A 14,372-nucleotide genomic window follows, 5' to 3' on the forward strand; every position below is an offset into this window, starting at 1 on the left:
GAGGAGAAAGGGGCCTAGTTAATCTAGTCAGTTTCAGGGACTTCCTGAAGGTATTTTGAGTTGTTCACTTCCTGTCTTAATGAGTTTCCTTCTAAGATAGAGTGTTTCACCTTCTCCTTAGAGCATCTTGTCTCACCCTTTTCTCATTTTATACCTGAGTTTCCCTCCAAGATGAAGGTTTCCACCTTGGAGGTACACAATATCATTCATTAGACACATATGTACTGACAGCCTTCCCCCTGTGCCATGAATATATAAAGCATCTACAAAACACAATGACCCCCTACACCTGAAGAAGCATACAGTCTAATGGTCACACCACTCAATCTAGTGCCCCCATCTGTGTGCATGGTGTTCAGGAAAAACATGGGACTCAAGAGGTAATCTAAAGAGGTATTTTATTCCACATGGGGGTGATGAGAGGAAGTGACGTGTGAACCCAGATCTGAACAGCAGTCAGCTGGAAAGCACAGGATGTGCATCCTGGGGGGGGACCCACAATTATGACTCCCCCTGCGGAAGGTTCTTAGCCATCTGGAGGCTGAAGGAAGGACAGTGGGGAAAGGGTATGGAAGCAAGAGGAAGTTGGAGAGACGATCCCGAAGGGGCCAGACCTCGCAAGACCGGGCTGGGATTTTAGGTTCAAGGCTAAATGCCTGTGAAGAAAAGTGGTGTGATTGGGTTTGTCTGTCCAAAGATTGCCTTGGTGTCTGAGTGGAGAGTGTACCAGGCACAGGGAGGAATGCAGGGCAACAAGTACAGAAGATAGTGCAGTTGCTATGGGAGACAGAAGGATGCTGCCGGCTGGGAGATGAAGTGGAAGGACTTGAAAAACAATAACAAAAATAAATTTGTTTTAAAGAATTGCAGTGGTAGATTTTTCTCACACTCTTGTCTTACAGATAGTCACATTGAAACTAGACAAAACAATTGTGTCACGCAATTATTTTGACCAGGATGGTTTGTCCCTTGTGTGGGCTGTGAGCTGAGATCTAGTGATGTCCTCTGCCTTGCCCAGAGCCCAAAGTGATGGACATTGATTTTTCTCTTTCAGGATTTCCTGAGAAGGCTTCCTGCACCTTCCACAGCTTCTGCTCCTGTTAAAGTGATTTTTAGTAGGAAATTCCTGTGTGAGTCTCCAGCCAAATGCCTGTCACTTGGAAAATTTCTGATCCCCGATGAAGATGCAAAAAAGAAGTCACCGGCCGCCAAACAGGAATGGTGTCATAAAGACAGTAACGAGTTGTGCCTGTCCCAAAGCCAAAGTGACTTATTCTCTAGCAACAGAGAACAGTGACTGACTATCCCCAGAAAAGAATCCAATTAGATTTGCGAGGCCGATGCCCTTGCTGATCAAAGCACCTGGGAGCTTGTTAGAGATAGATGTAAGGCTGAGTCAGAACCCGCATTTTAACACGGTCCCCAGACAATGCTCAGATACTTGAGATCTTGAAAAGTATTTCCTTAGATCAGCCTGAGACCATGTAATGGGGAGTGGGCCATGGTAGCTGCTGGATATTCGGAATGAAGTGATTTTCAGCAAGTCCGGAGGAAACTCTGACTGGTCCAACAGGAACTGGCTCTTCTTGGAAGTTCTCTGCTCAGATGTCATGAAGTCGCACCGATGGTATGGCGGCCAAAATCAGAGACAGTGTACTTGCAGTTGGCTGTGCAGCCAGAGAGAAACACTGGGTAGACACACTCCCTTGCCTCTGAGAGGCTGGCGTGTGGAAAGCAGATCAGAGAGAAAGGGTTGGGGGTATGATGTCTCATGCCCTCTTCCTTACCTACTTCCGAGGAAGCAGTAGCAGAAGCCAAAGAGATCTGAGCCCCAGGTAGACAGTTTGGTGCTGGCCTCCTAGGCTCAGCCCCTGGGAGTCCTTGGTCACCCTTTGTGGTTTGGGTGACTCTCCTGTTCCCTTTTGAATCGAACCCTGCTAATGAGGATACCTCAATAAAAAATTCCTCCTACCTTCTCCCACCAGGGCTCCTGCTAGAACAGGATGCCTGTTCCAGGGGTTTTGCTGCCCCAAGGTGGGGAGTACCCCCTTCTCCTAGGGCTGTGTCGCATGAGCACCAGATACAGGCTGGCAAAACTTTATTACTGTATTCTCATAGAGTATTTCAAGGCATAGTAACTAGACCAGAACCAGGCTAGTCATCTCTGCCTCAGCCAGGGCTGCTCCTCCCACAGAATCAGCCAAATGGATGAAGTTTGTGGGATGTTGAAAGCATATGGTTTGCAAATACTGTAAAACCAAACACCACTTTTGGCTTTTATTTACTGTAATGTCTCACATCACCTACTACCAAGCTTGGGCCCACTTTGCCTCAGCTTCCGGCCTCATTTTTCCTCCTTGGCGCCTTCTCTGCCCTTCACCTCCTTCTGATGCACTCTTTCCTCATCTGCTCTGGGGGGGGGTGTTAGGTGGGGGGCTCCTACCTTCCCCGGGGGGAAGGGTAAGAGTCCTTTCTGTACCACCTGCCCATGTCTCCCCTTGCTGCCCCAATTGATACTACCCCACCCCACCCCCCACAGTCTCCCTGTCTCCCACCTATCTTCTGACACTGTCTCTGCTTTCCCGTCCCAGGGCTGCAGCTGCATCCCTGAACCTCCAGGCTATGATCTCTTCCCTCCTGGTCCCTCTCTTTCTCTCTAAAGGGAACCCAGGGATCAGAGGATTGTTGAATCAGAGTCACAAGGGACAGTGTGTATGCCACACTGCAGTGACTCTTGAGTCACAGACTGTTCTTTTGTCTCCCTCAGTAGCAGATGCCCTCCAGTCCCTCCCTAAAGCAGGAGGGGACAAAGGAGACAGCCCCCCTCCCGTCACATACGCTCACCATCCCTTTCACCCAGCTCTTCCTTTCCTATCTTAGAACACACACACACACACACACACACACGACTACACCAACACCCTTGTAAGTACCTTCTGTTCTGACATCTTTACTCCCAGGCTGCCCAAAAGCACTGGGCTTCCTCTCCAGAGTCCCTCCCCACCCAGCCAGGCTTCTCTGTGCTCCATTCCCCAGGACACGCAATTCTAGTTTAAGGTGACAGAGGGGCAGTGGCAGTGGGCTTCCTCTTCTCAGGTGGAGGGAGGATAGGGGAAGGCCTAGTGCTCAAACAGAAGAGGAAACCCATTTGTGTGAAGCCCTTGTCAGGGTTAGAGTCAGTCTGTCAATCTATCAACTGATTCACAGTCAGCGTTCTTGGCTTCCCTTTCGTCCACTGGCAAAGATGTCCTCAACCACAGAAAATCAGGAGCAAAACCCAATTGAGCTCCACAGAGACACTCTTGTAACCACAGAGTGAGGCTGCTGACACATCCCACATTCTCCTCCAGGGCTTCTCCAAGCACTTCCAAGAATCTAGGCTGCAGCTTTCTCTGCAGCCGAGGAAACAGAAGTTACATTGAAGTAAGCCACAAGGGCCTGTGGAGAACCTCTGCGTGCTCCCCAGCGCTTGGCTCTGTGGTGTCCCTCCGTTCTAACTCTCCTGTCAGCCGTAGGGGAAGAGGATTACCCAAGGGACAGTCTCTGGTGGAAAGTAAAAGTCTCAGCCAGACATCGACTAGGCCTGAGCTTGCGTGGCTCTCCCACACCAAGGGGAGCCTCCCGACCACGCCCTTGCTGGCGCCCTGCTCAGACTTGCTTGGTGCCTGGAGCTCTGCATCTGCTACACCTTAATTCTCAGGGTGCAGGGCCTGCTCTGTGCAAAGAGGGGAGCTACCCTGTAAGTGGACAGTGCCAGGTGAACTACCTAACGTGCCTCACCAAGCCCAGCCTTGTCCTGTTCATCCATCCCTGGGGTGTGATCTCTGCTGAGCTGCCTGCTCTCTTAGAAAATTCCCAAGCCAGGAAGGAAATGGTGAAAGTTTGAGGGTTGGAAAAGGTCATTTCCCTGCCCTGCTCCCAGCTCCCCACTGCCCTCTCAGGCAGAGAAGAGCTGGCAAAACGCCCCCCTCTCCACCCAAGTTCCTTCTCATGCTGGTCAATGAGCCAACCTGCCTGCCAATAAATTACTATTATAAAATGTCGTGTGTAGCCATTGGCATACATATACATGTTTTGTGTACACAGGGGCACACATGCACATGTATGCATGTATGTGTCGTTATAAAGTTCAGCTTTCCCCCCTTGCCCCTCCCTGTCTTGCAGGCGGCTTTGGACGAAAAGCCCCTAAGCCTTGCAGTACGACTCATCGCATCATGGGGGCCACATAGTTGGCAGGGAAGAGACCCAGTTTGTTGTGCAGACGGCCGGTCCACCAAGATGGGTTGGAGCTGTCCAGGACTTCAACCACTTCTCCGCTTCGGAATCCCAGCTCGTCCTCTTCCAGAGCCTCAAAGTCATACAGTGCCCTGGCCCAACGCACCCGCTGTAGGAGAGACAAGAGATGGGAATGAGCTCGGTAGGCTGGTCTTTGGTATGCGACTATCACACAGAGGAGCTGTGAGCTTCTAGATCTATTCTGAGTCCTCCGAGCCCTTCCCAAAGGTGGACTTTGCAGCAAGCTAAAGCAGACCTGATATGCACAGCCCTGGGCACCAAGTTACTGGGACATACTACCTTTGCTCTTGATATGGTCTTGTTCTGCTACTATGGTACAGGGGATGGAAGCTAGGACCTCATATATGTTACGTAAGTGCCCTACCACTGGGCAGGTCCCAAGGCCACGTGTACTGGATCACAAGGATAAACCTCACGCATCCCCTGCTGCCAGGAGATCGAGAAGAGTGTGAAAGCCCAGTAGTCTGAAAATAGCAGCCTGGATGAGCCAGGCTGAGCCCTCTCTGGAGACACCTCCTCGCCCTCTCTGCTCACTCACCCCTGCTGCCTGGAGTTGTACGGGGTCGGTGTGTCTCCGGTGCATCAGCGTGGCGTTCACCTCACTGCCAAGGCCGCAGTGTCCATCATTTATGTCCAGGCTGCCCCCACGGCGGTCCTAGAGACATGGAGGAGAGGGCCACTGCAGGATCAGTAGTGGTGACTCTCACAGACTGCCCCAACCCTGTGCCTTGCTTGGGGGGTGCTGTCTACAGAGATCACACCCAAGAAGACTTGTTGGCCATCATCACCCTTCATCTTGGAAAACTCACAGGAGGGAATCTGAAGGGATCTTAGATTCTGAAATCAAAGATGATGGCCTCCATTTATTCAATGAAATCACAGTAATTTGGGGAGTCTTGTGTACCCCGAGCCTCAGGATTGCAACCAACCCATCATCATCATCATCACCATCATCATCATCATCATCTGTGTATGTGTATATGCATGTGTGAGTGTAGAGGCCTGAAGGTGATACAGGGTAGCCTCTGTCACTCTTCTATTCACTTGAAGGGTTGTTTCTAAACCTGGAACTCACTGATTCAGCTAGACTGATTGGCCAATGAGCTCCTGGGATCTGCCTCAGCAATGAGGTTAAGGATGTGTTCCTGATGCTAGTTTGTATGTGGGTGCTGTGAACCTGATTTCCGGCCCTTTTGTCTGCCTAGCAAACACTTTATCTGTTAAGCCATCTCTCCAGCCCTATTTTTTTCTTTTAATCTTAAGACAGGGTCCCGCTGTGTAGCTCAGGCTGACTGTGCACTCACTGTGTAGCCCAGGATAGAGTTGGGCTCTTAATCCTCCTGCCTTAGTCTCCTAAATGTTGGGATTATAGGCATGCATTGTCATATCTAACTTGTGTGGTTCTTTTCCTATTTACAAATTTAAAAAATCAGGAACATTTGCTGTTTTAGAGGAAGAACCATATACAGTGATGTGCTAAATGAGCAAATGGGAAAGCCCAGGTGTGCCTGGGTAGTCATGGAGGGCATCCGGGAAGAGGTGGTGCCTGGGCTTCAGTTTGAAGGAGAAGCGGGCTGTGCCAGGATAGAGTCATCAGGCAGACAGAACAGTTTATAAAAAGCCAGAAAGAGAGAAAATGCTCTGAGCCACGCCAGTGACAGTGTGGTGCCATTTGCTGGGTTGCGTGTTTGCACGGTAGTGGGGCTGGTAGCAGGATATGGGCCTGGGAAAGTAGATAGAGGCAGCACACAAAGGACTGTGTGCCCCGTGGAGGGATGTAGACCAATGTTGTCTTATTGTATTGTCCCTCTCTGTAAGCCTCTTGCAATTCCCTTCTGGAGCAGGCAGGGGTAGATAAACAATCAGGGCGGTGGCAGGTGTTAATCCGGTTTTCTTTTTACAGGTTAAGGGGCAGGAATTGAAAGTCTGCTGACCGGAGAATTAGTCTTTGTGTGTGTGTGTGTGTGTGTGGTGTGGTGGGGAGTTGGGCACCGGAAGTCAGTATCTTTCTCTCTCCCCATCTGCCTTATGTCTTGAGACAGCGTCTCTTCACCACCTTGGAGTTCACTATTTCAGCCTTTTCTCTTTGCCCTCGTCCCTTCCATCTCCTCAAATACCTGGTGGAAATGCGGCAGATAGCGCTGCTGTTGAGGGGGCTGCGGCCCTGGTGTGAACTGGGGTGATGGCTGCTGGTGCGGGTGGAACTGCTGGGGACCCAGAGGAAGGTGGTCTGACAGCTTCCGGTTCACTGAAGGTCGGATTTCTTCTCCTACGGTTCCACTCGGGTGAGGGCCGCCCTGGGACCTCCTGTCCAGGCTGTTGCCCCGGTGACCCTGGGAGAGAAAACAGGAGATCCAGATTCATCCTTCCCCTAGATCCTGTCTCTCTTCTGGCAGTAACTGTGTGGTGGTGGTGGTAGGGCTTAAAGAAAATCGAAGGTTTAGACCTCCACGTTATCAAAAGTGGCCTCCGAATACTCAAGTCTTTCCTAGCTCTCTGGTTGACAATCTAACTGTTTCCATGCGGTCTCTGCTCAATCCACTCCTACTGGTTTTCTTTCTGTCTGTAATCAGGCTTAACTATTCTATGTGACAGACAGGGATAGGTGGTCTCCCAGGCCATCCGCTGTTTTCGAGACTGGCATGTTACAATCATGGGAGGAGAGGGTTCCCCATCCAGGGCACACAGTCGTTCAGAAGAGAAAGCAAAGGTCAGCCAAGATCCTGCGTGACAAATAATCCACATGTCGTCACCTGTTGCCAAGCTGCTGGACATCCTACCCTCCAGATATCTCTACTCTTGACTTGGCATCGTCCGAAGCTGTCCTTTACGGCCTGGTGACAGCGACCCTAGATAGCAACAGTCTGGCAGAGCTGTGAAAACCAGGCCTGGTGCCCCATGTGCCAGAAAGGAGCAAGGCCTCTCTGCTTCATACTGTAACAGCTCATGATCAGAAATACTTCACTGTTATTTTTATTTAACAAACAACTACACAGAGCCTCAGGCTCTGTAAATGCTAGCACTATACAAATATTAACTCATTTAATCCAGTTTAACGAAAACTTTATACCACCTTTCTTATCTCTGAGCGTGCTGCATCCTACCAAGTTAATACTTCTGTCTGTTTCCTGGTTAGAATAACCCTCAAGATCTCCGGTGACCTTTCTTTTCTTTCCTGAACTTCTGTGTGCTCTGCTTGGGAACACCCTCTTCTCTGATGACTCTAGCACCCCAGCCTTGAGAACAGCTGGTGTCTTGGAAGGGCGGGCTCACTTCCCCAAAGCACACGTGGCCTTTTCAAACTGCCTCTCCCTGGGATTCCAGCTCGGCCACTCAATGCTCCTTCCTTGATTATACCTGTGGTCTTTTCTTTGAAAAATAGTTTGTACTTTGTATGTGTGCACGCATGCATGCATGTGGATGGATTCTTCTGTGTGAAGCGGTAACTTCTTTATTGCCTGCCTGCTCTGGACCAGATTCTGGGCCTTTAACTACACCATCCTCAGTGTTTCTAAGGGCCCACTGAGAACGCTGCTAGTGGCTTTCCATGCTAAGATGAGAAGACATATACTCAGAAAGCATCCTTTTTTGTTTGTTTGTATGCTGTTTGTTTGTTTGTTTGTTTGTTTGTTTAAGGGCAGTGTCTAGCTTGCCGTAGCCTGCTTCCACCTCCCAAGTGCTGGCTATGGTCATGTACCACCATACCCAGCTTCAGAAAGTTCATTTATTTGTGGTACATGTCTGTGTATATGTATACTATGTGTGTGCAGATGCCCAAAGAAGACCTGAAGCAGGCATTGGATCCACTGGACCCAGAGCTCCTGGTGGTTGTGAACCACGTGACATGAGGCTAGGAATTAAACCCAGGTCCTCTGGAAGAGCAGCAAGTGTTCTTGAGTCACCTTCTGCAGGCCTCGGAAAGTGTTCTGAACTTGATTAGGTGACATGGGTAGTTTGGAATGAAGTCAGGATTAAACCTATGTGGTCCCTGTCCTCCTCGAGGCCATCAGGAAACTGCCTGGTGCTTTAGTCCTGCCCCCTAGGCTACGCTCTAGTACTACTGTTGGCCTGACCCTTGAGTAGCTCCAGACCTGGGCTGAGAACATTCATGTAAGATCCACAGAGAACTAAAGGACAGTACCCCCAATGTGAGCTAACATTTGCAGTCCCTTGTAATGTGTTTGGGAGTGATGGGTAATGTAATGTAATCTCTTACTTAGAATGTAAGAGATTGGGAGACGTCAGATTCTTATGCTCACACCTCCCTGAACCCCCCCCCCCCTGTTTATGCTGTCTTAAAGGTTGAGGAAACAGGATCTGAGAGCTTTCTTAAGCCACACAGCTAGGAAGTGTTAGGAAGTGTTCAGCTCGGATTAAACCTGAGATCTGACTGCTTGGCTCAGCTCTCGGCTGGATCAGAATACCTTCTTTTCTTTTCTTTTCTTTTTCATTGTGTGTGTGTGTGTGTGTGTGTGTGTGTGTGTGTTACACAGGAATTCAGGCTACCTAAAATCTCTGGCCTGGAGTTTCTCTGAACCTAAGGCATACCTGATCTTGGGTTCCATCCCGAAGGAAGACCTGCTTCTGTTTGGAGATGGACGTTGTCCGGTAGTAGTCCACCAGCTTATTTAAAGATGGGAACTTCTCAGTCCACAGGAAGTAATTGCCCTTGGTGTCCCGCATGACTTTGAAGTGCTGAACGTCGTCCTCGTGCCTGGAGATCAAGCAAACTCAAGTCGTATGTTACATGGTGACCGTGACCCTGCTGGGGGTGCTGTTTGCAATCAGGAATGGGGAAGTTCTGTTTGGATAGGCATTGTATGAACATTTCTTGGGGCCAGGGGGTGACACAAACAAACATCTGTTTCACCCAGATAGGGCACCAATGACAGAATGAAGTAATGATTCCACTCTCGTCTGTCTTTGTCAACCAAGGTTTAATTAGAGAGACTTATGCTACCGCGGACAGCAGACAAGCAGCTATGCCCCTGAAGGGAATGTTTCTTTCCCCCATCCTCTATTAACTGCCTTCATAGCCTTATGATCTTCTCCCCATTTCCTGACATATCAGGATTGCACCATCTCAGGTCGGCATTCATTGCTGCTAAGAGTTCAGGAGGCCCGTGGCCCTGTTATGCCACAGAAGAGCTGCCCATTCTACAGCAGCAGCCGATCTAGATAGGGCAACCGGTGTTAGCATTTGGTCTAAGCTCTGCCCCACAGTTACCTGGCAACAGCCAGGTGTGCCTGACTCACTTTTAAGGGGCTGCTTTCCCCCTCCACTGTCTCTTGCTCTTGCCTTGTTGCTCCTGCTCTGTTCTCTCACCTCTTCCTCCCTCCTCTCTCCATGTGCTGCTCATGGCTGGTCTCTACTTCTCTATTCCGTCTCTCTCTCTCTCTCTCTGTGTGTGTGTGTGTGTGTGTGTGTGTGTGTGTGTGTGTGTGTGTGTGTGTCTCTACTACCCTCTTAACTCCCCTCCCAATGCCCTGAATAAACTCTATTCGATACTATACCATCCTGAGGCTGGTCCCTCAGGCAGAAGGGATGCCTCAGCATGGGCCCACTGAGTCACCCCCTCCCCCATACCTGACTACACATCCACCAAAACATATTCCTTCTCTCCCTTCATCTTTTTATAAACACAACAAGCTGAACCAGGCTCTAGTAGCAGGTTCATGGGAAGGTCCATCAACAGAAGGTGATCAGACAAGCTGGACTTTGTCCTGGATGCCAGACTGACATTTGAAAGAAACAAAGGGGGGGGGCTGGTGAAGTGACTTATCTGGGAGAAGGCATTTGTTAAACCTAATAACCTCAGTTTGATCCACAGAACCCACGAGGTGGAGGGAAAGAACAAACTCCCTCAAGTTGTCCTCTGACTGCCCCCCCGCCAATCAAACAAACAAATAAATGTAGAAAAAGGTAGGTCAAGAAAAGGAAAATGTTCCAGATACCTTTACAATTTAATTTTATTTTAAATTATGTATATGTCTGTGCAGATATATGCCATGCGAGTGCAGGTGCCTGTGGAAGTCAGAAGTTGGACCTCTTGGAGCTGGAGTGATAGGTTGTAAGCTCCCTGGAGTGGGTGTTGGGATCTTCTGCCAGGGCTCTATGTTCTTAACCACTGAGTCATCTCTCCAGATCTGTTCTCAGTAAAGAGTAAGTAATCAGAGACCTTTCATACTGTTTATTTGAAAGAGGGCAATATCAGAGTTCTGTCCTCTGCTAGAGACTGGCAGAAGAGGATTTAAAAAAAAAAAAAAGACCCTGCTATTAGAAATGGCTTGACTCATCTCATTTAAGTGTAGAGCTGAGCTGACTGGCAAGAAGCTATTCTTTCCCCTAAGGAGTTAATCACTTTTTTTTTCCCTCTATGCAATGAGGTCATCGTGATCTGGTCTTAGTTTATGTTTTGTATAAATAAGACTGTAAGGAGGAACTTTGTACTTTGTACTTTGGGAGGAAACACATTACATAGAGTTGTAGATTTTAACCGGAAAAGACCTTGAGGAGAGCTTGGCCTTTCCTGGTTTACAGGAAAGGATTCCAAGACTGAGAGAGGCCCAAGGGCTTAGTCTAGGTCAGTAGGTAGCCAACCTGAAGAAGAACACTGTCTGATTCCAGCTGGGCTGGGAAATTATGCTGACTGCTTTTAGATACGTGCCTTTTGCTACCAGTCAGGAGCCCAGGTGGTCAGGCACAATCTGTACTGGGTCTGCAGTATTTGGATGAGCCATCTGAAAATAAGGGGATAGATTTTACTCTCAGCTCTGGTCTTTCTCCACAGCTAAGTCACTCTGTCCTGGCTATCAAGTTTTGTTTTGTTTTTTTCCAAACAGATGTATGTTCACGTGTTATAGCTGCATGAGTATTGGTGCTGTCATTGGCTGGTTCCAGCAGGAAGGTCAAGAGGTTAAGGGCTTTGGGGAGTAGAAATTCCTCTGAAGGTAAGTAGGGGATTCCCAGGGATAGTTTTAGGGGGGTTGTGTTTGGGGGGAACAGGAATTCTGGCCTTTATTCTCATCTTTAAGCTGGGTTCTGTTCATAGTCAAGAGAAGCCAAAGGTTAGATAGTCACTTCTTCCAGGTGATTTGGGGTAGAAACTGACACATGGCCATCACTGCTAGTCTTCCCTAGGAGTTTGGACACTAACAGTGGCTTTTCTTCAAGATACAGCATCTTAACTCATAGGAGAGGAAGTATTTCTTGTGTATAATAATTATTCACCCAGTCCCTCTCAGCAATCACAATGAATATCACGTTGCTGCTTGACATCTGTGTCTATAATGTTGGATGACCTCTGGTATTGAGGAGGGTAAAGCAAAGGATGTGACTCAAGTCTCCAGATATAAAAGACTCGAATCTTAGCAAGAGAACCATCATGGGTTCTTAGCCCTCTGTGTCCATGCCATACAGTATTTGAAAGAATAAATAGAAGTGGTTTTGCTTTGGGATGTATAGTACATATTTTCAAAAGATAGTGTGGAAAGTACTCTAATGATCACGAGAAGTTGCCTTGTCTCAATACCAGGCAAGACTCTGGGAGAAGTCTAGGCTAAGCATTGTATATGATTCATGTCAGTCAAGGAATATGACCCATAATTCCTAGCTGAAAAAGTCAAGATCAAGTTTCTGAAACTCAAAGGCACCAAAAGATGCACTTCAGCCCAACAAATTGCTTGGTGTAGCTTGTGACCGAGGCCCTTAAAAACAAGTTTGATTGCGGCTGCAGAGTTGGTTTGGTGGTTAAGAGTACAGGCTGCTCTTCATGAGACCTGGGGTTGGATTCCCAGCATCCAGTTTCAGGAGATCAAATGCCCCCTTCTGGCTTCCATATGCACTTCATATACACGGTATGCAGACATACATGCAAAATCCATACACACAAAATTTTACCAAAAAAAAAAAAAAAAGGAAAATATAAAATTAAAATAGGGTTGGTTGGTTTAATTATAGACCAAATTTTCTCTAATGAAGATCCAAGGAGTGTAGACTTTGGGATATTAATATTGGCTTGAATAATATTTACGACTGCCCGACATATGAAATTTTAGTTAAGGAGAATTAGGAGCATAGACCTAGTGACAAGTCGCAGTGGGTGTGACCGTTTGAATAAGAATGGTCCCCATAGGCTCCTGTATTTAAATGCTTAGTCACCAGTGAATGGCACTACTTGAAAGGATTAAGAGGTGTGGTCTTGTTGGAGGAAGTGTGCCACTTAGGGTGTCTCTCCTTCCCTCTTCCCCACCTCTTTCTCTCTTTGGCCCACAGAGCAGGATGTAGCTCTCAACTACTTCTCCAGCACCATGTCTGCCTGCTCGCTGCCAGGCTTCCCGTCATGGTGATAATGGACTCAGTCTGAAACTGGAAGCCATCCCCCAATTTCATGCTTTTGTCAATGAGAGTTGCCAGGTTGTGGTGTCTTTTCACGACAACAGATCAGTGACTGAGACAGTGGGTAAAGGTGGCGTCCACCAAGCTTGATTCCCCAAGTTCAGTCTCGGGGACCCACGTGGTAGAAGGAGAGCTTCAATTCCCTAAATATATCTTCTGATCTCCACATGTGCAAATATGTGCCCCAGCTACCACATATGTCACACACACACACACACACACACACTAAATATATATATGTATTCTTTTTGTTTTAGCAAGATGTCAAAGTTGATGACATTAAGGAGACAATGTGACAAGGTTGTGACATTAAGTACACTCTGAGGTGAACAAGCCTAGAGACAACTGGCCCATTAGTCCTTCCTGCCTATGCTTTAAAAGTTCCTCTCTCTCTCTCTAAACAAAGTAGCCAGTTTATCACCAGAGATTAGATTCTGCAATGGAAGCAATAAAGCCTCACACCTTTAGAAACCTATCAACTAAGGTGGGGTAGCATTGCCTGTCAGTTCACCGGGCAGGGGTGTGTGTCCTGTGTAGGCTCTGGCCTCCTCTGCTAAGAGCTGTATTTCTTGCATTACGTGGTCAAGTCTCTGACTTGCAGTCTTTGACATGCTGACCACACACACTGCATGCAGAGCTGGGGTTTCTCAGTTTAGGTCTGTGTCACATCCTTGCCTGGACTGAGTCACTTCCTGTAAGGTGCGGCACAAGGGTTACGGTGTCAAAGTTCTCTGATCCCCCTCACCGGGGGCCTCCCTCATCTCTGTTCTGCTCTTTTCGATTTGGCTTTGCCGTGACCCTGCAGGGGGAAAGCAGCCTCGCTCTGGGTCCAGCAGCATCGTGGGATTTCTGCTCTCCTCTGGCCTTTCCTCGGCCCTCTACTGACAAAAACAGACAAGGTTAAGATATAGCCAAGTGGGAGGTCCCTTTCCTTCTTCCTCTCCTACTTCCATAGATACTCCTTGTGTCTGGCGCTGTTCAGAGCACACATATAAAACATATCAACTTGCTTTCTGAAAATATTTGGGCAGGACAGGGAAACAGATAAATACACACTTGTTTCTTTTTTTCTCTTCAACTGGTTCTTAATATGTAGCCTTGGCTATCCTGGAATTCACTATGTAAACCAGGCCAGCCTTGAACTTACAGAGATCAGCCTTGGCTCTGCCTCTTGAATGCTGGAATTAAAGGTATGTATGACTACTACACAGGTCATTTTGAACAGAAATCAGGGTGTGGAGGAGCTGAGAGGATACATGTTCTGGGGAAGAAATAGTCCAGTAGTTAGAGATGCTACCATGTTTCTGACCAGTGGCTTCAGCAGGCTGAGAAGGATCAAGGCAGGTTTAGCTGTCAGTACCTGACAGAGATGGAGAAGTCTCCCGGGGAACTCTGGCTAGCCCTGATGATGAAGAATCCAATGTCCTTGCCCATGAGTAAGTTTTCTGCTTGATGTCGAGAGAGGCCTTCATGAAACCACCTATTACAAGACAGGGTAAAAAGAGTTCTTTGAGACACGTGATGGTGGTGCGGAGGGAGAAGGGACATGGAAAAGGGGTAACTTGAGGGAGGAGGCCAGGGACAGTGAGTCAGGGTTTGGGGCATGCATTCTAAAGATCTTTCTTTCTTTCTTTCTTTCTTTCTTTCTTTCTTTCTTTCTTTCTTTCTTTCTTTCTTT

At 48.1% G+C, this 14,372-nt stretch overlaps 1 protein-coding gene across 1 annotated transcript in view; it reads right to left on the bottom strand.

Moving 5' to 3' along the window:
- Window positions 1-373: 373 nt before the first annotated feature.
- Window positions 374-14,372, bottom strand: part of Grap2 (GRB2 related adaptor protein 2) — an 80,112-nt gene continuing 66,113 nt past the window's right edge. The window contains exons 4-8 of the mRNA XM_021184080.3: window positions 14,055-14,174; window positions 8,845-9,010; window positions 6,414-6,629; window positions 4,835-4,951; window positions 374-4,384 (exon numbers count right to left, since the gene is read on the bottom strand). Of these exons, the coding sequence (XP_021039739.1) occupies window positions 4,205-4,384; window positions 4,835-4,951; window positions 6,414-6,629; window positions 8,845-9,010; window positions 14,055-14,174 (799 nt within the window). The 3' untranslated portion in view covers window positions 374-4,204. The remainder of the gene's footprint in view (window positions 4,385-4,834; window positions 4,952-6,413; window positions 6,630-8,844; window positions 9,011-14,054; window positions 14,175-14,372) is intronic.

Source organism: Mus caroli, unplaced genomic scaffold (genome assembly GCF_978045245.1).
Source record: "Mus caroli unplaced genomic scaffold, Mus_caroli_1 scaffold_16, whole genome shotgun sequence".
Taxonomy (NCBI): Eukaryota; Metazoa; Chordata; class Mammalia; order Rodentia; family Muridae; genus Mus; species Mus caroli.